General features: G+C 42.2%; 1 protein-coding gene and 1 long non-coding RNA gene across 5 annotated transcripts in view; one reads left to right on the top strand and one right to left on the bottom strand.

Moving 5' to 3' along the window:
* MAP3K4 (mitogen-activated protein kinase kinase kinase 4) overlaps positions 1-10,623 on the bottom strand; it is a 110,773-nt gene extending 100,150 nt beyond the window's left edge. For 3 of the 4 annotated variants that reach the window (XM_077899228.1, XM_077899247.1, XM_077899233.1), the window contains exon 1: positions 10,330-10,623. In XM_077899228.1, the coding sequence (XP_077755354.1) occupies positions 10,330-10,478 (149 nt within the window). In that variant the 5' untranslated portion in view covers positions 10,479-10,623. The remainder of the gene's footprint in view (positions 1-10,329) is intronic. The other variant, XM_077899254.1, reaches the window with a different exon arrangement.
* Positions 10,624-11,140: 517 nt separating this feature from the next.
* On the top strand, positions 11,141-18,399 carry LOC144314764 (uncharacterized). Its single transcript, XR_013380620.1, has 3 exons — positions 11,141-11,680; positions 14,776-15,000; positions 15,648-18,399. It is a non-coding gene; the product is annotated as an uncharacterized LOC144314764 (long non-coding RNA).
* Positions 18,400-21,956: the final 3,557 nt, after the last annotated feature.

Raw genomic sequence — 21,956 nt, 5'->3', positions numbered from 1 at the left:
AAGACCTATTCCAGATTTACAGAATCTCTTTACCTGATATTCTTGATATATTCTTGGTATATTCTAACTATACATTTAGTATATTGTTGGTGTATTATGTCAAAACTATTATAGGTCTTATCTGAAGATCTTTTCTCTCTGTAAAGTTTATGTGGTTTCCATTTTCATAAATTAGACAACATATCCACTCTTTCTTGACAGTAGAGTTAATCATTATGTTTATAAATATTCTGTCTAAAGATTTTTGGATCTTTATCTTGTTTTGCATGTCACAGAAACAATCAAATTTTGTCAAATGCCTTAATCTTATCATGGTTTCCAACTGGATCTTACACTTCTGAAAATTAGCGATAAATTAACCAGTCATTTTTAAGTCTTCCATTACCTACAGATAGGTTTTTGTTTTACTCTGTTGTTTCCCTGAAAGCAACTTGTGATCCTATCTCGGCAAGAAGGTGGATGCATAAAACTGCTAACTGAACATCGAACAGAGCCAGAACTGCCTAGGACAGAATGCACTGATGAAGGGTGACTGTGGGTTTTATTTGGAATACTCCTGCTGTACTAACATCTTATTTTCTGAATCTATAAGGAAACTTTTTCTCTTAAGCTATCTCTAACTCACAACAATTTAGTAGATTATGCTTTTGTAATGGAGATTATCCACTGTATTTTATCTTTAACATTAGTATGAGTAAAATAACTTAGTACCTTCCAAAAAGAAATGCTGCAATGTCTCAAGAATCTTAAAACTTAAAATATCGGGATCCCTGGGTGGCGCAGCGGTTTAGCGCCTGCCTTTGGCCCAGGGCGTGATCCTGGAGACCCGGGATCGAATCCCACATCGGGCTCCTGGTGCATGGAGCCTGCTTCTCCCTCTGCCTATGTCTCTGCCTCTCTCTCTCTCTGTGTGACTATCATAAATAAATAAAAAAATAAAAATAAAAAAATAAAATAAAACTTAAAATATCTTATGACCTAGTAATCTACCTTAGAGAAATGACCTAAAATACTGAAAAGTTTATATAAAGATTTTTTATCACGTCATGGGAAGTGGAAACATGTATTATAAAACAATTCAAGAACAATTAGTTCAATTATGGCATATACATGAACAGAATACTGTTTGTCATTAAATATATTTATGCCATAGAAAGATGCTTATGACATGGTAGCTTTTCAAGTTAAACTGTATGGAGAAAAAATGTATATATATACATGTGTGTATATACGTGTGTGTGTGTGTGTGTGTATTTCGCACACATAAACCCAGGAAATCAAACCCCTAATCAAAATGTTAATGGTAACTATATTTAGGTGGTAAGATTATCGTTGGTTATTTTCTTTATACTTTTCAGATTCTTCAGATTCTTCCGTAATAGACATGTGCCGCTTTTATAATCTGGAAAGTTTCTAGTTGATTAAGTTAGTTTTATTAATCAAATTTTATTTGCTTTTCTGAGGCAGCTGCTAGATCAATCTGAAAAACATTACTCTTAAATACAGCATGCAACCTTTTAAAAAATGAACAGTACTGACCTAAGTTATAAAGACATGTCCAGTTAAATAAACAACTAAAAAGAACTTCCAAAGAAAAACACTGAACTGTGCCCACTAACCCAAACAAGTCAATCAGTAGTGCCACACTTCTGATTCTAGGAGCATGGTTTATGTCCCACCAAGGGCCATTCAGAATTCCAAACACCTTTAGGAATAATATGCAAAAATAAATCAAGTAATTGAAGCAAAAGAAAGAACTTGGAAAAATCAGGTCCTCAAATCCTTTTTCTTCCTTCTATGACTTCTGCAGACAAAGAAAAAACAAACGTTTCTTCAATAATGCAGATGATTGCAGCTATTTTTAAAAGTAGGTAGTTTCTAAGCATATGTGATGGCTTTTTAAGAAAATTAATTACAATGGACTTCCCCTTTTCTCAACTTAAACCAAAAAGTAAGGAAGAAAAGAGAACTGTAACCATGATAACTACTATTGACTGGGTAACTTTATATAAAAGGCCATTATTTCCCTGAATCTGAACAACCTAGAAAGTAGGTGTTACTATTACTTCTGTTTCTCAATTGAGGAATGGAGTCTGAGAAAGGCTCTATACATCCCAAAAACATACAGCTAAAAATCAAAGGTAAGATTCCAAGTCCATCTGTGTAATACCAAACCCACGCTCTATCCAATACAGTCACCACCTCCAACATCCAATAGGTATGAGCTGAAAGCCGACTGAGTGTCAGATGCAGTACCAGGAACCGGGTTATAAAAATGAGCAAATCAACGTCCCTGCCTGCATGGAGTTTAATGTCTCCTTGTTGCCAGGGCACAAGAGACAGACCTTCACACTCTCGGTGGCAAAGTACAAGGGCCATGCAGACTTATAGCAGAAGGATCTCATTTAATCCAGGGGAGAGGAGGCGGCGGTCCAGGAAAGTTTGACTCAAGTAAGTGACGGTTGACAGAAGACGGAGAGTGAGAGGAATGATTAACAAGATAAAGAGGGAAGAGCAAAAGACAACTCTCCAGGTCATCTCCTCTCAAAAATATACTTCACAGCACTGAAGACTGCTGTGTACACAAGTACACACATGCATGCATACACGTGCACACACGGCAGGGAAAACGGGGTTTTTTTCTCCCTTTCGGGCCCACTCTACTTGAAAAAAATTTAAATACAAATTTAAATTTTTTTTAATTTTTTAATTTTAAATTAAAATTAAATTTTTTTAAATTTAAATACAAATTAGTGTTTTAGAGAAAAATAGTCTAAGATACTCTTGTATTTCAACCCCGAGTTTACTCTAAAATTAATTCTAAATTCTAAACTAACCTTTACAGTTCCTGTGTTTTAAGGATAAGCAATGGAGAGAACAGCTCTGAGCAGCAAGGGTGAAATGCACTCTTATTCCTGCCTTTGGGAAATAATGCTGTTTTCAAGAAGAAATACTCAGATCCTAACCTTGCCCAGCTTCTTCAAAATTATCAATTAGTGGATAAGTACTGTGCCATTCTCCTGATTCAATCTAAAGGGACAAAGTACAATAGGACATGTTTTTATTTTTAGTAGAGCCATGTTTTTCAAAATGAGGGTCACAACCTATTTGTGGGTACTAAAATCAATTTAATGGATCATGGTGAACAATTTTTTAAATATGACAGAACAGAATTATCAGAGTGTATCATATATTACAAGGCCAAACATTATTTGATAAATTTTTACTTCACTTATATAGCATATACATACTATTGTAAAATTTCTTACTGTACATCACAGTCATAGCCAGAGTTCAATATTGCCACCCCAGAAGAGAAATTACAACCTTACTGTCTGCTTAATCTAAAGGCTGAGCACAGAAAAGAATAGCAAGATAAATAAAAAGGTCTCAGCATTGGTTCTTTATTTTATGAACTTAAAATTTTCACAGGGCAGCAGGGGCAGAGGTTTGTACGAGTTGGAATTTTTCTGGGGGGGAGGAGACTGTATTTTTTTTCTGAAAATGAATCGTTCATCACTGCTGTATCCTGTAAAGTCTAATTAATCCAGAAAATATAGTATTCCACAGTTGCCAGGTAACTAGTCACGTGGGTGTGAGCTGATGCTGGGCTAGGCACAGGCAGTCAGGTGGCCGAAAGTACCTTTAGCTTTGACCCTAACCCGGGTAGCAAGGTGTGACATGAAAGAAAGGGAAGCAAGAGCCTGGAGACTTGGAGAAGCCTGGAGACCTTGGGGAAACAGCAGCCTCTCTAGGTTGCTTTACTCTTCTCTAAAATACACAGCTGGGTTCCAAATTCCCTTCCAGCTCCAATTACTATAATTCTATAAGCAATTGCTGAGAGGTTAGACTAAATAAATATTAACAGTCCTACGACCCATAAGACTTACACTGTAAGTACTTAATTCCTTCTTTGAATAACAGCTAGAGAAAAACCTACATTTTTATGTTCCTACGTAAAAAAAGCTTTAGAATTTTTAATGGTACAATAAAAATAATGCATGTATTAAATTTTCTTCCAAAATATTCTCACTGACAGAGTAAAAAGGTTGACAATTTCTATTAATTTCACATCTCTAAACTAGCTATCCTCTAATAAGCCCTATTCAGAGCATTGTACACTTCAGCAGTATCCTCAAATAGCCTGCTCACATGCACAAAAAGCTTTCACTGAAAACATCAAATCTGATCAGCTTTAAAGCTTAGTATCCACTTTTCTCCACAGAAGGCTTATTTCTTCTGAAATTATGCTGAAATGAAATCCACTTATGAAATGCTTTTGAAAGAATGCCTAATATATTCTTAATAGCTTTCTCTGCTACTTTATAAATGTTTGGCATCCAAATGATCCATGAGACTAATACTTCTACTGATGTCTGCAAATTATGACAAATGAATGTTCTCATAGGTTAAAAAAATATATATATCATTTTGCCTAGGCTGTTAGTGAATAAATACCTAAAGGCAAATTGCACTCCATCACATGAGTCTGAGGTCTGTGGGAAATACAAGAATATACCTACCACACCTATTTTTCAAAGGAATAATATTCCTTTTAAATACAGTGGTTTTGCATTTTGCCTCTTAAGGAGGGGGAAACATTTTAATATAACATACATGATGAAGATACAGTCATAGATTCTAAACAGTACCACTACAAATATGAAAGACTATCATAAAGCAAGCCCTTTGTTTTGTCACTGCTGCTGTTACTATTTCTAATCTACAAATTCTGTTACCCAGGATGAATTAAATAATTAAAGCAAACCATCTCAATATAGTCAGCTCAGTTAGTTCATAGATATTAAAAACATTTGAAAAAAGAAAATTTAAGTAGTTAAAATAATTCAAAATTTGGCGACCACATTCTCTTTCTATAAAACGTAGACTCTCATCAATTTCAACTTTAGTAACAATTCAAAGTAAGGACATTTAAAAGTATAAACATACTAGTTAAGAATTTGGGCTCTATAGTTAGCTTTTGATTATAAAATAATAACATGTAACACATTAACTATAAAATATTTTAGGAAACAATTAGTATGTATCCTTTCTATCTTTTCTATGCACATATACACTTTTTAAAATGGGATCATATTGAGCTTAGCTAGGATTAAGAACCCTAACTCACCTCATTCAGAGTTTAAGCAAAAACAGAGAATCTATTTAACTCACATATCAAATCAAGAAAAAAATGGAAGTGAATCTAGCATAAAAGGAAATTGGCCAAAGTGCTCTTCTGGCCTCTCTGCCTTTTCTCTGGGGGCTGATGTTATTGTCTGAGGCCAAACGACTTCTCCATGAGCCTTACTACAGCTTCAGAGAGCTAGCTCCAAGCTCAGAACTCTACATTATATATATTTTAGTTATTAAAAAGAGCATTGCTCTCCTCCAGTGCCAATTCTAAAACCCAGGAAAGAATCCTAATGACTTGGCTTGGGTCGAGTGTCCATCCTTACATAGGCCAGAGCATGTAGGAAGAGGCCATGTCCAATGTGAACCAAGGAGCTAGAGCTGACAGGGAAAGAAAGATGACAATGGAGGAGAGGGAGGACAAAGGAGGAGATATTGGTGAAGACGGACGTAACCGGTGGAGAAATATAGACCACCTGAGCAGCCACCTCAAGTCTTGGGTACCACGTTCTGCAAATACTGTTTTTATCATCTGTTCTCAATGAACACAGTGGTGAGTATGTACACATCAGAACTACTTGAGAATCTTTTAAAAACTGGATACTCAGGTCCCATTTACCTATAAAAACTTTTCTTTATAGGTTTTCTGGCATGAGCATTTGTTCATGTCACTGAATAGTCCTTAAAAACATGGTTTTTAATAGCTGCACAGAATTCTAATGTGGTTCTAATTTATTTTCATTTAATGATTTAAATCCAGAAAAACCACATACCATCATGATCTTTTTTTGAACATAATACAAGAGTCAAAAAGCATTTTATGAAAGCACCAACCACTGATCTCTGCCACACCTTTCTCAGAAACTATGCCACAGGATTCTTTCTGGGGGGTGCCGACAGGGGGATGGATTAAGGGGTGGGTGGAGATAGTTGTGACCTTCTGAGACTTAACACTAGTAAAAATCTAGCACTGAGACTTAACCACTAGTAAAAATCTAGCACTTGTAAAAATCTAGACATTAAGAAATGTCTTTAAGGAACAAAGATACAATATGCTTCAAAGTATAGCCAGAAGAGCAAGGTCTGTTACAATCTGATTAAAGTAAGACTGAAGATTATAAACAAACACTATCACCCAACTAATGGAGGGAAGTTAATGACAAGATGGGAAAAAAAGCAGCCTCTCAAATCTAAGGAAATGAAAGCCTAAGAAGTAAGACTTTGTCACATGCCTCTCACACTAGAAGAGGGTGCATCTGATGGGGATGCAAGCCAACCTTCCTTAGCAACATTAGTCGCTAAGATCATTCAGCGAATTTTCCTTGCTGATGTCATGTTCACCAATCAATTTCTCAATTATACTGTAGCTTTCTATAGTCAAGAGAATAATACACTAGCCCACCAGATGTAGACAAAGCTGAGACAGAGACGAGGCACAGCACCTAGACCTTGCTTATCTTATCCTGCCAAGGGAATGCCAGCTCAAAAAGACCCACAGCAGTCATTGCCCAAACTGCTTTTCTGACATTTCTTCTATTTTCTCTTTAAAGAAACTATTTCGGGGATCCCCGGGTGGCGCAGCGGTTTGGCGCCTGCCTTTGGCCCAGGGATCCTGGAGACCCGGAATCGAGTCCCATGATGCATGGAGCCTGCTTCTCCCTCTGCCTATGTCTCTGCCTCTCTTTCTCTCTCTCTCTTTCTGTGACTATCATAAATAAATAAAAATTAAAAAAAAAATTAAAGAAATTATTTCCAATGGCCTACTGACTGGCAACATGCAGGTGTCTTTAAAAAGCATACATACCACCCGGTCAAATAAGAAAGCTGAGACAACAGAATGCTATGAGCTAAAAGACAATCATTGAGGAATGAGGAATTATTAAGTAACAGGAAGTTATTAAAGCAAATGTATCCAGTAAGCAATCAAGACCTTATATCCCCAAGTTTCAGGTAGAGCTCAGAACAAGATTTACAAGATACCAAGAGAAGACCTGTGAAGGAAGCAGAAGCAACTTCTAATAATATAACGATTAAAGGGAACCACAAAGTCCTTCTTGAGAAGACAAGCTGTCCCCATTTCAGAACATGAAAGAGCAAGCTTCTGCCATCACTGAAGCCCTTTGTTACCGCTGGCTGCATGGTCACTGCTTCTGTGCCCCCACGCCGCCCCCGCTAATGGGATCTAATGTTGTCATGGTCTCAGGCCACACCCAGCACTGATGCTGCCCAGGCAGTCTGCAGCTGCACCATAAGGTGGATTTCGCTAGGTAGAATAGGTGACATCCAATGTCAAGACTTAAATATGTTGGCTCAAAGGAGACATTCAAGTTGAGAGAGAGATCAAATCGCCCAGGAATGACAGGATATTCAAGTACTTTTACCAGTGAAGCCCATTTTTTTTTTCAAATGAACTTAAAAGAACCATCTTCTTAAATAATTAGTAAATCAAAGTACCTTGATTTTAAAAAAAAAAAGGTATTTTTAAGCTAAAGTAACATGTATTTTTCAAATTCAGTAAGTGAGAACAATGAGGCTATTTTAATATAAACATTTTAAATGAAAAGTCACAGATAAGAGCAGTCTTTTATCAGCCTTAACATCCAAGTTCTGTTGGTTTTTTTTTTAAGTACAGATTCAAGAAATCACAGAAGTAAATTGTTCCAAATTATTTTTAATAGCTCTCCTTGTAATCTCAGGATCCTCCTACAAATGACCCAGAAGCTTGAAAAAGAAATTATAAGAAATGTTTACTTCTAAGTTATATCACTAATAACTGCTACCCTTACAATTCTTTATCTTAAATAAGGACAAGAAGTAGCCACGACGGACAATCAGAAGTAAAACTACAATAGAGTACTACCACCTCTCAACCTGTTTTGTGTTCCTCGGTGATTGCCTAACTCTCACGTCAGCATGCACCAAACAGATGTGCTGGGCTGGCACCTGCCACAGTGATGCACTGGCCAACATGTGTAGGCCTGCATCCTACAAAAGACCTGTGCCTTAGAGCAGCCTTCCTAATCAATGACACGTTAATATACAGTACGTGAACAAAGACGGCAGAAGGAGTTTTATTCCGTCTCTCCCAAAACCAGTTAATCTGGTAGCATAAATCACACTTTTGGTCTCCGGTGTTAAAATGCGGCATCTATCATTTTGAACGTGCATACTGAGCTTCTTTAAAATAGTTACAAACACAAATAAGAGAAATTCAAATAAACAGTCGCAGAACCCCTAGAGCAGCATCTTTTACTGATGATCCACATGAAGTTTGTCAGAGGTCGGCTCTGTGTATGGAAGAGGTGGTGGTGATAATGAGAGTGAGTATAAAAGACAAAATCACAGCTTGGCCAAGTAATCTGTTTTACAGATTTGCTTTGTAAAATTAACTATAATGTTGCTAAGAAAAATATTTCTAAGATCTTCTTGTTCTGTACACTGCTGTTCACTTAAAGTTGGATGAAGCCCATTTATCCTGACCTATTTTTATTATAACAAAGAAAGGCAACCTGACTTGGAAAAAAAAAAAAAAAAAAAACACCAAGGTTTCTTTTTATCCTTGGGGAAAGTGATTGTTCAGCACATTTCCACTCCACTCCACCCTTCTTACTTTCACCTAAGAAGGTTCATGTCTACTATTTCCAAAGTACCGTTACACTGATTTATAACCTCTGATCTGTCCGTTTGGGTAATAAAATCACGCCTCTTCTTCAAGGTGTTTACGGGTGTGCAGCCGGACTTGTGTTCAACTAGCTGTGAAAGCTTAGACAAAACACAGCAGAACCTTTGTGCCTCAGTTTACTCATTCGTAAAACAGAGATAACAGGACCTACCTCACGGGGTGGCTGTAAAAATTAAGGAAGCAAAGCAAATGGCACATTTTAAGCAGTCAATAAGTGTCCTTCTTATTCTTCTTAAAAACTTAAGTCAAAACGCTCAAAGATAATCTACTAAGGGATGTTGTATACAATAAGGTATTCTGGCAACACGTCTAAAAACGTTAGACGGATTTCGCAAGGAACAAAACGTGTTCTCTTTACACCCTGCAATATGATTTAGAGAAGCTGTTCCTTAAAAGTCCACAGAAGTATCTCAGAATTCTAGGAAAACGAAGAACGAAGTTTTTTCCGCAGCTTATAAAAATAAAATCTGTTTGAACTGACTGGGTCGACAAGCAAGAATACGGTTTCTGTGTTCGGGGCTAACCAAATTTAAACTTTTTTTATTTTTTATTTTTTTTTTTAAGCAGGAAAAACAAAGAGGACGCTTCTTTTTGCCGTATTCCTGGAAGTACAGAGCAAGACAGGAAGATTCAAGAGGAACTCTGCAAGTATTTCCATTATAAGGGACAGGGGGCAGCAGTTTGCAAGTTTAACTCTGGGATGCGAAGGACGGGCTAAGAGGACAGTGGAACAGAACAAACGTAAGCACATGAGAAGAGGTAAATCCTTGGGTATGGGGAGTCTGACTTCCCAATCAGGAAGAAAGAAAGAAAGAAGGAAAAAAAAAAAAACCGACATAAAATTCATGAGCAAGAGTGTCTCAGGAACGGAATGCAACAAATGCTCTGGGGACCGAAGTTCCATCTTAGGAGCTTCAGGCGGTTGCAAAGTTTCAGAGCAAGCAGCCCTGCACTTTGTGTGCGGGCACGTGCGGGCGACGCTGTGCAGCTCGCACGCCGCCAGCCGAGGCGGTAAGGGGCCCGCGGGGAGAAGCCGGCCCGGCCGCCTGCACAGACCCAGCGCAGTTCCCACCGGAGAGACGGCAGGCGAGGCGAGGCGAGGCGAGGCGAGGCGAAGCGGAGGGCGGGGGGGCGGGGGTTGCAGAAGGAGGGCAGCGGGCCGCAGGGCCACGGGCTGCGCGCGTCGGCTCCGCAGGCGTCCGCTCGGGTGCTCGCACGCGGGGCGGCGCGGAGGGCGCGCTTCCCTCCGGCCACGCTGCACGCGGTTTCGGCGCGGCCCCCGCCCGCAGGTCGCGGAGGAGGTCGCGGGCCGGCCGCGGTGCCCCGGGTCCCGGAGCTGCACCCCGCCCCGCCCCGCCCCTGCGCTCCCCTCCGTGGCCCGGCCCGGCACCGGGACGCAGCCCTCGCCACCTGGCGGGAAGCGCGGGCCCCCACGCCCCCTCGGCCTCCCGACCCAGTTCCGGCCGGCGCGCCACCCGCTCCTCGCGCCGGGCCGCCGCCGCAGCCCCACTCACCTCGCCGCCCGGCAGCGCTCGGGCTCGGGCTCGGGCTCGGGCTCGGGTCCCGGCGGCGGCGGCGGCGGCTCCTCCATGGCGGCGGCGGCGGGCGTGACGGCGAAGGCGGGCGGGGGGACCAGCTCGGCGGCGGCGGCGGCTTCTCTCATCCGTGCACGGGGCCTCGCATGGCCGCGGCGGGCGGCAAGCTGCAGCCTGGCGCGGGGCACCGGAGCCCCGGAGTGCGGGAGTGACTCGGCTCCGCCTCCGCCTCTAGCCCGCCGCAGGAGCCGCTCGCGCCGCGGCCATCTTGGAAACGGCGACCGGCCAGCGCCGGGCTACGGCGGGCGGCGAGGGACAAGCCTCGGAGGGCGGCGGCGGGCGCGGCGGCGGCGGCGGCGGCGGGCGGGGAGCCCGCGAAGGGAGGAGCGCGGGGAAGGGCCCCGGGGGCCGGCGGCGTGGGCGAGCGAGGGGGCGGCCCGGGACGCACGTCGGGGCCCCTCGCCCCGGGGTCGCGCCCCGCCGCGCTCGGCTGGTTTCGCTGGGGGCGGGGGGCGGGGGGAGCTGTGCGCGCGGTGCTCCGGGCGGCGGGCGGCGGCTGCAGCAGGCTCCGCAGTAGGCGCTCGCTCCCCGCTCCCCGCTCCCCGCGCGGGCCTGCCGGGGGCCCTGGGCACCCACCCGCGAGCCTCGGGTCTCGGGTCCCGAAGAGAAACCGAGTCTCGGGAGACACAGGACCCCGAGGCTACCCTCCTCCTCCAGCGGGCGGGAGCGAACGCGGATCTAACCTGACTCGGTTCCACTCGGTGCTTTTGCATTTGCAGGAGCCCGGGAGGCAGGAGTTCTAGAGAGCGTGTCGGACCTCGAGCAACCCTGTTGCAACTCCAGGGCATCCTGGGCCCTTACAGGGGACGCCGGGCTTCACGGCTGCAAGTTGCCCGTCTTTACAGAATTGCCCACCGAGTGCAGAGTTAATTCAAAAGTAGCATCGTTTAAAGTTAAGCATATCTCCGTTCATTCACATGTGCTGGTTTTTAAAAACTTAATTCGGTGGAGCTTGAATCTGTAAAAATGCACGTTTTGAGTAAATGTTGGGAAGAAAACCGGTCCAGGCAGAAAACGCTATAAACAGGGCTATATTTAGAGGCCAGTTGTGAAATTAGCTATATTGCCCTCAGAGTACCTTGCAGAAACTTCTGCTTCCATCTATTTTATCAGGGTCGTCTGTATTGACATTCATTTTATTTATTCAACAGCATTCCTTCAACAGATACTTAGCAAATGCATATATGTGCCAGGATACTGTACTAGGTGCTGAGGCTATAGCAGTGAGCAGAACAGACTAAATCTTTTCCTGGCAGAGCCAACATCCTAGGTAAGAACAGAAAGAGAAGAAAAACAAGTAAGTGAACATATAGCGTATCAGCCAGTGATAACTGCCTTGCAGATCTCAGCTGGGAAAGGAGTTGGAGGGGGAAATCATGTTTTACCAAGGTTGATCAAGGTGATTAAATGATTTGGTTATACAACCAATCTTATTTACTGAATTTCAGATTTTCTTTCAAAATAATTGTATGACCAAGTCAGTTAACTTTATCCTCATTAATTCATATCTAAGCATTTTAATATTGTGGATAAGTCATAGTTCACAAATAATTCCTGAGGACCATCTAAGCCTGGGGCCTATCTTCAGGCCCTCCAAACTTGGACATCTATATTTGATACATAGACCAACATTTGAGAGATGTGTGGTTTGCTGTTTTAATTTCCCCTTGAGGATGCTATTTGAGCATGAGCTAAACGAATTTACACTTGATTGGTCACAGAAGGCATCATGTGTAGAAACCTTAGTAAATAGACTTGTACTAAATATTCAATTTAAGTGCAGTGAAGTTTTCCTTCACTTAAGGGAATTTGGTGATAGGCATCCACATTTTTTTATTACTGTGTTCTCCTCCCTATTGTGTGCCACTTCATGTCAGCGATTCACTATTCCAGATTCCCAGGTACGAGTTGATTTCCTTCCTACTCACACCCACCTCAAACCTGCACCTGCCCATGTCCTCTGACTTGGTGGTGAACTACAGCACCCCTGCTCCATCAGAGTTCTGAATGGCCACGCCCTCAGCCCCCTGACTAGTGGGTCCCCAATCCTGGCAAACTCTACCTCCCCTGTGGAATCCACACACTTGTCTCCATCCACTAGCTCAGACCACCATCCTGTCTCACCTAGATCCCTGTGAGTCTCCAGGCCTCCCCGCCCCTGCTCCTGCACGCACCTCCCAATCCAGTCTGTCCTCACCGTGCAGTCACACTAATCTTTCCAGATCTCAATGCAAACATGTCACCCTCTTACCTAATTCACCGCTGTCAGAATGAAGTCCATAAAGAACCTTTCTGGGTTCTTCAAAATTCCATCGTCTGTACCGTGACTAGGATTGTACCCAAGCAATTCCTATGTTGTCATACCACCCTTTCCACCTGGCCCGTTCTCTTCCAGGGCAGGAGTGAGAGCTGCACACTCTGGCAGGCTTAGAATTGGCATCCATTCAAATGATAATTAAAAAATATTTGTTCAAGAGGGATCTATATCACTTACTAATTCACTGTTGTGTGAAGAGAGCTGAACAAAGTATTTCCCAGCTTTCTGTAATTCTGGTTCTCTTAATTCTCCTTTATAATTTTCTGGGCCAGAACCCTTCTTGGAAGGCATATTACAAGTATTAAATGTTATGTAATGAGATGCATCCCTCACCTGTAAACAGCACTATGCCATATTATTCTTCCATGTTGGTATTCCAAGCCAGTGTGACAACTGATTTTAGTGGAGCCACCATATACACAGGTACACCCAAGACACAAAAATACTCCACAAATATAAATCAGGGATTGACTTTTTGTTATTTTAATTTCCACCTAAGGGTACTCTCTATTTTAGCAGGAACCAAACAAATTAACATGTAAGGCATCATGTAAGGCATCTTGTATAGAAACCTAACGCAACTGGTGCTAAATATTCAATATAAGTGCAGGGATGGCTTACCTCAACCCAGGCCCCCACAACACCCACCCCTTCCAGCCCTCAGATTCCTTTTCTGCCTTCTCCGCTAGAGTGTGTGCTCCTTCACCATAGGATCCTTCTTCTCTTATCCACCTTTCTGTCTCCTAACCACTAAGTGGACAGTGCTGGAAGGAGGTTTCGTCTGGCTGTATCTGGTGCCCAGCACAGTGTTCAACACATACCAAACTAGCAAATACTGTTGCATTCAGGATGCAGGTGTTTTTATTTTGAACGTTAATAAACTACTATTACAATTAGATTTTGTCTCTAAAGTTATCACTGTTGTCACATGACAGATCTCCTTGCCTTTAATCACATTCTCAAAAACAATGACAACACCAGCTACAGAGGAATGCCTCTCACTTTCTGTCCTCAAGACTGACTTCACACGGCCCTTATTAAATTTTCTTACTTTAAAATGAGTTACGGGGCACCTGGGTGGCTCAGTGGTTGAGTGTCTGCCTTTGGCTCAGGTCGTGATCCCCAAGGGAAGCCTACTTCTCCCTCTGCCTATATCTCTGCCTCTCTCTCTGTTGTCTTTTATGAATAAATAAATAAAATAATTAAATAAATAAATAAAAATAAAATGAGTAACAAAAACGAGTTGAAAGATTTTTTTGTGGGTTTTGTTTTTGTTGTATTCATGAGAGAGGGAGGCAGAGACAAAGGCAAAGGGAGAAGCAGGCTCCATGCAGGGAGCCCGAAATGGGACTCCATCCCGGGTCTCCAGGATCAGGCCCTGGGCTGAAGGCGGCGCTAAACCGCTGAGCCACCCAGGCTGCCCATGAGTTGAAAGTTTTAATAAGGATCCAGTTTAGGTTGAACTACACAACACTCTTAACTTTGCTTACCACAAGTTTCAGGCCAATTTGATACATATTACTACCATTATGAAGACTCAAACTAATATATATATATTTTTTCAGTATAAGTACAGTGATGGTCTGCTCCAACTGCCATGTTTATTTATTTACTTAGTTATTTATTATTTATTTATTTAGAGGTTTTTCCATATATGATATATATTTAATATATAACATGCACTAAATATATATATTTAGAGTTTTTGGTTTTGTTTTTTATAACAGAAATGACAAAGACATTCAATGTAAAGGAGATCACTATGGTACCTCAGTATCTGAAAAACCACCCTTTTAATACCTTAGCATCTTATCAGGGCTAGTATATTAGCAGAAAGTCAATATCACAGGTTTTGTTGCAAGCTGTTTCAAAAAGCTGTTGCAAGCTGAATTTTAATGCCAAGCCATGCTATAAATAGAGCCATGTCTCTGTTATAAAAAACAAAAAACAGATTTTGAGGCTGTACCCTTTCTTAATTATTCCGAGCATGGGGCTACACTTAGCTAAGTTCCTCTGTTCCCTGTGGTATTCATGAGCTTTCTACCTAGATTCCTGTGCAAAGCTCGGACAGACATCCCCAGCCAGTCCCTCTCCTGCCATTGGCTCCTTGGCAGCTCCGCCCAGCTCTGCAGAGGCAGAAAGACAGGAGCTCGGACAACCCCAATATGCTCATGACCAGAGAGGGTCGACTCATTTTCACTCCAGCACATACCAAGAAAGTCCAGCTCAAGATACAGCAGTAAAAACTTAACTCCTGTGGAAGAAAACCTAAAGTGAGCATTACACACAAAGATATTTTTTCCATAATAATAATAAAATGACATCTATTTCTACCCACTAGTAAAACACAAAAAATTTTGGATACAAAAGATAATTAGTTACTATACTTTTTAAATGGTCCTTGTAACATTGAAGCTTTGCGCTTTTCTGGTAGATAGTGAGAAGTCAGGTAAAATCACCCCTGATGAGCGATTAGTCTGTTTTTGTGATTTCTCCATCAGGACACAAATCATCCCTTATTTCAGATATTCTCCCCTACACAAACAAAAGGTCTAAAATGAGTCCCCAAGGGCTCTGAATCACTAAAGGATAAAAAGTCACTCTCTTTTTCAATGGTTACAAGACTCATGGGGGGAAGGCATTGTCCTCCAACATGTGAAAAGTTAGACCAGAGAAGAGGATGGGTGCTCCAGAGATCCACAGCATGAAGAGAATGCATTTCCTTCTGGAAGTGTAGACAGCAAAAGTCAGGAGAGCCCACACTTCATCACTGCTCTGACTTTTCCATTCGCTTCTCCAGGGTCCTGTAAGCCGTTAAATCCTTGACAGAGCCCTTCTTGCTAGCCAAAAATGTCTCTCATTGCCCCACTAACACAGCTATAGAACTTGCCTGATCCTCTCCCTTTCGTTCCTCTTTCAGATGTCCAGGTGCAAGCTTTAAGAACTATGAAACCACAAGCTACAGTTCCTAAATGATTCTCTGATCCCTCCAATCCATAAGCATGTACTTCACACATGACATGGAACCAGGCACACAGAAAGGATGACTGGACTAGCAAAGAGCTCCACCAGAGGCTTCTGTTCTTCACTCTCTCCTGCCAAAGCCACTCATTCCAAATGCAGTTCAAGGTTCTCCCAAACCACTCAAAAGACTTTTCTGAGCCCCACCACCAGTCTGTCCTAACATGACAATTGGGTGCTGCCTGCAATGTCCCTGTAACATCTTGAGTGAACCCCTATTTTAGCACTGTCTGCCTCCCTAACTGTGTCCATATATTTGGTTGATTACATGTATCTTTCCTCACCTATGACCTTCTAGAGAGAGCAGGCATTATTTCTTACTATCACTGTCTCTTCAGTGCCTAGAATAACATACTGCATATAGTACATGTTCAGTAAAATGTCTATTCAAAAAAAAGGAGCAGGAAAGAGAATGAATATACGGACAGATGGACAGATGGATAGATGGATGGATCTATTTGGGGAAATAAGCCTAAGATAAAAATTACTGAGGTACACAATGACCCTAAGAAGCATCATAAGGCAGATTTTTAAAAAATGTAATAGATGTTCTAAAGGGTCAGAGACAAAGTGGACACAAGTAAGGAAGAAAAGTTATATAAAAAAATAGACATTCAGTATGGGGGTAAAAGCAATGTTAATTCATATTATGTGAAGATTTAAGTCACAAAAAATTAGAACAGAAATAACCTGGATTCTTATACTGACGATGAAGAATTTTAATGACCCCTTTGGTTGTCTGGCACTTCCTTTATTCCAGTTGAAGAAAAAGAACAGTAGTCATTGATAAATACTAAAATAGAATTTAAGACACTAATTTTTTTTTAATTTTTATTTATTTATGATAGTCACACAGAGAGAGAGAGAGAGAGAGGCAGAGACATAGGCAGAGGGAGAAGCAGGCTCCATGCACCAGGAGCCCGACGTGGGATTCGATCCTGGGTCTCCAGGATCACGCCCTGGGCCAAAGGCAGGCCCTAAACTGCTGCGCCACCCAGGGATCCCCTAAGACACTAATTTTTATTGAAATATGATTCTGATGTACATCGAAAATATTTAGAGCCAATGGACTTATAAACAAGGCCAGAAAGAAGTTTCAAAAAGTCAAAGGCCTATCCTTCTGAAGTTAACATTTTCAGAGTAGTTTTGCAATAACATGAACTCTTTGAATTAAAAACATTCTTCAGGGGCACCTGGATGGGTGGCTCAGTCAGTTAAGTATCCAACTCTTGATTTCAGCTCAGGTCATGCTCTCACAGTCATGGGATCAAGCCCCATGTTGTTGGGCTCCATGCTGGGTGTACAGCTTCCTTAAGAGTCTCTCTCTCCCTCTCCCTCTGCTCCACCCCTTTGTCCCTTTCTCAAAAAAAAAAAAAAAAAAAAAAAAAAATTCAAAGCCATTTAATATAACCAACTTCTCAGAGCAAGATTTTTCTCTTCACTAATCACAGAAGTATCCAAGTCTTGAATTTCCTGGTTTCATAAGATAAGACAGTCATTTCTTGACAACTCTTAATCTTTGGAAATCAATGTTTGTAATAATTCCAAACTTGCCTTCTTAACATGTCTTCCCAATGTTCCCAGATAACACAAAATAAATGTTCAACATTTGAGAAGAGCTATTTTGTGGTTCTCCCCAAAAATGGCAACCAAAAAAAAAAAAAATCCCTAAAAACTTTTTTCCAAATTAATCATCCTCTCCCTTCCACCTCAGACTTGGGTAGTATAGGCTAGAAATGATTCCACACTAGAAGATTTTTCTTACAATGGTTTACTTGACAATTCAGGTTTGATTAGCATAGTTTTGGTTAAACTAATCATAGAATTTGAACTCATGACTTCAGAACATTTTTACTTCACGTACATTACAAAGAATAATCAAAGGATGTTTAAGAAAAGAATGCATAATGGTTAATTCTCCTATTTAAACAAAGGACATTTGTCCATAATGTGTTCACAGCAACCAGGATCATTCACCAGTATAAAAGGAAGGTAAACCAAAAGGAAGATTTTTGTTATTTAGACCACCACTTTTCAAAATTTAAAGTATATATCCATCACTAGGAGAGTTTGTTAAACTGCTGGTTCCCAAATCAGTAGGTTTAGAGTGGAACCAGAGGGTCTGCATTTTTAACAAGCTGCCAAGTGCTATGGATGCTGCCCAAAGATGGACCATACTTCGAATTGCAAGGATATAGAATTCTGCTTGGATAAATCAGAGAACTATGCTTAAAGGAAATGACCAAAAGAAAAGATGGAGATGTTAATTTCAAGGAAAGATAACTAAGCCCCCCTGGTCAGGTGCAATCAGTAAATATGTCATGATCCTGGGATCCTGAGTTGAACTGTGTCTCTCAAAAAGATATGTCAAAGTCCTAACCCCTGATACATGTGAATATGACCTTATTTGGAAATGGGATTTAGCAGATGCATTTAAGATGTAAATTAAGAGGAAATCATACCAGGGACACCTGGGTGACTCAGCGGTTGAGCATCTGCCTTTGACTCAGTTCATGATCCCAGGATCCTGAGATCAAGTTCCACACCGGGTTCCCTGCGTGGAGCCTGCTTCTCCCTCTGCCTATGTCTCTGCCTCTCTGTGTGTGTCTCTCATGAATAAATGAATAAAATCTTAAAAAAAAAAAAAAGAAGTCATACCAGAATACAGTTGGCCCTTAATTCAATGTGAGTGGCATCCTTGTAAGAGTAGAATAGACGTAGAGGTAGATAGGCACACAGGGAGAAGGCAATATGGCAGGGGAAACAGAGATTGGAGTGACATATCTACAAGCCAGTGATTGCTAGCAAATACCAGAAGCTAGGAAGGGGTAGAGAAGGCTCCCTCCCCAAGAGGGAGTATGGCCCTCAGACACCTTGATTTTGGACTTCGGCCCGCAGAACTGTGACAGCATAAACATCTATTACTTAAACACCCAGAATCATGTTGACCACATATCTGAGTACTGCAGCCCAGTAAAGTTGACATCGTGTTGGGATATTAACCATCACTTAGGGATTTCATCAAATCTAGTGCTAAGAGAGGGTTAAAAAAAGAAGGTAACAGGGGAGGGGAGGTAGGGGCACATTTTAGGATCCTCCAAGCAGGATCCTTATACCACCAGCATTGGAACCTCCACAGAGAAATGCAAATCACTGGGCCCCATCCAGGTATCAGTGAATCAGAACCTATGGGGTAGGACCCGGGCATCTATCTATATTTTCAACAAATCCCCCTGGTGCCACAAAGCGAGTTTAAGACATCGTGTTGACCAACCAATGGCAGACCTAGACCGCCCAAGGCATCCATCTGTCTGGCCATGTGTCTGCCATAAAGCACTACCTACAGGCCTCTCTGGAAGCAGGCTACTGAGCAACAACATGGGGCCAAGGGGTTGCACTTGAGTAGAGCCTTGAGACCAATGGGATGCCACAAGTAGAAAGGGTGGAGGGTGCTGAGAGGGAAGGACAGGGAGCCAAAGTGAGTACAGGTTGGGGTACAGACACCGTCCAGATGACATGGTGGTAAGAGTGTGCCCCTGGTGGGGATTAGAAAGTCAAGGACTTCAAATGTCAGTCTGCACTTTGCATGCAAACCACGGCAGCCAGCACTGAAATGACTCTTCTCAGTTGAGAGTTTCAATTTTAGAATCTTCGTACAAGACAAAGTATCACAATACGAGGACAGATGAAGACACATTTCCAAGTGGCCATGGTTCCCTAGCAGCAGCAGAATGACGATGTCTGCCTGGCCTGCGGCCCGCACTGTGTCAGGAGAGGGTTGCAGGCCTTGTCCGCGTCTGCAACGCTGAGAACAGAAGGCTGGAGGCTGTAAATCTCCCTCTTGGTTGGCAGTCTCTGCTGTGATTCATTCAACCCAGATCCCCAGTCAGAGCACTCCCAGGTCCCAGTCGGCTGGGTGCTGGGGAACCGGTGAAAGCAGAACCCAAGTGTGAGCTTGGACACGTCAGAGGATTTCAGGCCAAATGTCCTCCTGTCCCCTGCTGCCTGCCAGGTCGTGACGCCTCTGTTATTATTAGGTCATCACTGTGGCGTGTTTACGAACTGGCCCAACACCTCAGCCAGATGTGTGGGAGAGTGTTCTGGTTACTCTATCTGCCTGCTGGGTTTGCTCCCAATTTCTCTTTGGAAAACACTGAACTGACGTGCTTAGCAATATGAGATCAAAGCAGCTAGCTCAAGTGAAAACCTAGGAATAAGGCATTAGAGTGAAGATGACCCTTGTCCTCCGAATACCAGCTTCCTCAGATCCTTGGTCCCCTTTCCCGTCTGTCCTCTGTTCCCTGAGTCCAGCAGTGTAGGTGGAGAGGGAGTCTCATCACCTCCCTACTCTCTGCTTCACTGGACAGCATGTACACATCTCCACATGCTCCCATGCCACCCCTACTACTCGGTGTCCAGAATCTACTGTCCACAGCTCTCAGGCTTCCAGATTCAGTGATGTCATCTCCTAATTATTATAATTAAAAAAAAAAAAAGAACTCTTCAGGGGCGCCTGGGTGGCTCAGTGGTTGAGCGTCTGCCTTTGGCTCAGGTTGTGATCCCAGGATCCTGGGATCAAGCTACCCATAGGGAGCCTGCTTCTCTCTCTTCCTGTGTCTCTGCTTCTCTCTCTGTCTCTCATGAATAAATAAATAAAATCTTTTGAAAAATTAAAAATTTAAAAAAACCTTTCTAGCCAGTTTATCTAGGACATGCCTTGCAAATCAGTCTCCCAGAAGTGGCTCTTAGGCACTCGAGATTGGGATAAAAGTTGTTTAAAAAAAAAAAAAAAATGCTCATGTGGAGTTTTAGAAAGAACATTGTCAACATAAGAGCATAAAACAAATAATAATTCAAGATAAGCATTAGGAAGAAATCTCTGGCTTTGTCATGGTCATAGCCATCGAAATGTTTACAAGAGAATAACAACATTTTTTAAAAGATTTTTATAGAGATGTCTTATCCCTATTAACAATTTCAGTCATTGCAAATTAACCTTCCCCCATGTATTTTTGAGCACTTTCATGACAACCTCGTTCCAGGGGAGATTGCTACTCACCTACAGTATGCATAGCTCTGCCTTGGTTGTGGTGGGAAAGGTCACTCTCCCCTGGGAGTGTGCAATCTCATTGGGAGATCAAACCAGTGCAGGTAACATTTAAGTAACAATGTCAGGCAGGAAGGTCTGCTCTGCTCCCTGCCCATCCTTGGGGATCCAGCCCAAGCCCCACCTCCTCTGTGACGAAATCCCCATCCTCTCCAGGTGGCCCATCTCTCCTCGCCTGGGCTCCTGTATTCATGGCTCATCCCATCACTTCCTGGTGCGCAGCCTTTACTTTTGACTTGACTGTCTTTCTAGGTTCTACATTTGTCCCTGAGCTGGATGGTGATCTTTTGGGAGACCAAGATTTACATTTCTTTTGCCCTCTCCTCATTAACTAGCACATGGAAAAGACTCAATAAATACTCAAGTAATAAAACATAGGGCTCAGATGTCATGAGGTCTGCTCCTGAGCAACTGTCAGCTCCCTGGCCTCTCACAGAGAATAACCTGCAAGTAATCCGTGTCCACAGTTGTGATTAGCTATGAGCTGGAGTCTCCAAAGGCAAAAGTCAGAAGCTTATCTATTTTCACAGCACAGCCAGGCATAACCAGCCTTGTTTGTGTTCAGAGCTAATTTCTGACAAATAAACAAAAAGCGCCTCAGTGACTAACCCCAGGGCCTCCGGATTATCCAGTGGAACAATGTAGACAGAGACATGAGGGATCTTTGAAATCTTTAATATTTGTTTCAAAACATCTCAATGAATATAATCATGATAAAGCCAGATCTCTAACGCTTATCTCAAATTGTTGTTTGTTCTAAGCTCTGATGTTGACAATGTTCTTTCCTTAATTCAACTTGATTCAAAAAAAAAAAAATCAATTTTTATCTCATGCTAAAGCACCTAAGAGCCACTTCTACATTCATGAATCAAAGTGAGTCATGACTATGAAGGTGTTAGTAGAAGCTCTTTCTGTCTACTGGAAATGAATTTCCAAATTTTGCCAAGCCTCCGCATATGTGCTCTCACCAATGTCCTCACCAATGTCTGAGTGGTAAATGCTTCTTAAAATCTGAGCAACAGTGGTTTTACTGAGATTTTTGTATCAGAATAAGATAATACAGTTTGTTGAAATGAAATCAAGCACAGTGGCTTTTAAGCT

The sequence above is a fragment of the Canis aureus genome, chromosome 1 (assembly GCF_053574225.1).
Source record: "Canis aureus isolate CA01 chromosome 1, VMU_Caureus_v.1.0, whole genome shotgun sequence".
In the NCBI taxonomy this organism is placed as follows: domain Eukaryota; kingdom Metazoa; phylum Chordata; class Mammalia; order Carnivora; family Canidae; genus Canis; species Canis aureus.
The sequence above is the reverse complement of the archived record's forward strand: the minus strand, read 5'-3'. Positions and strand labels throughout refer to the sequence as shown.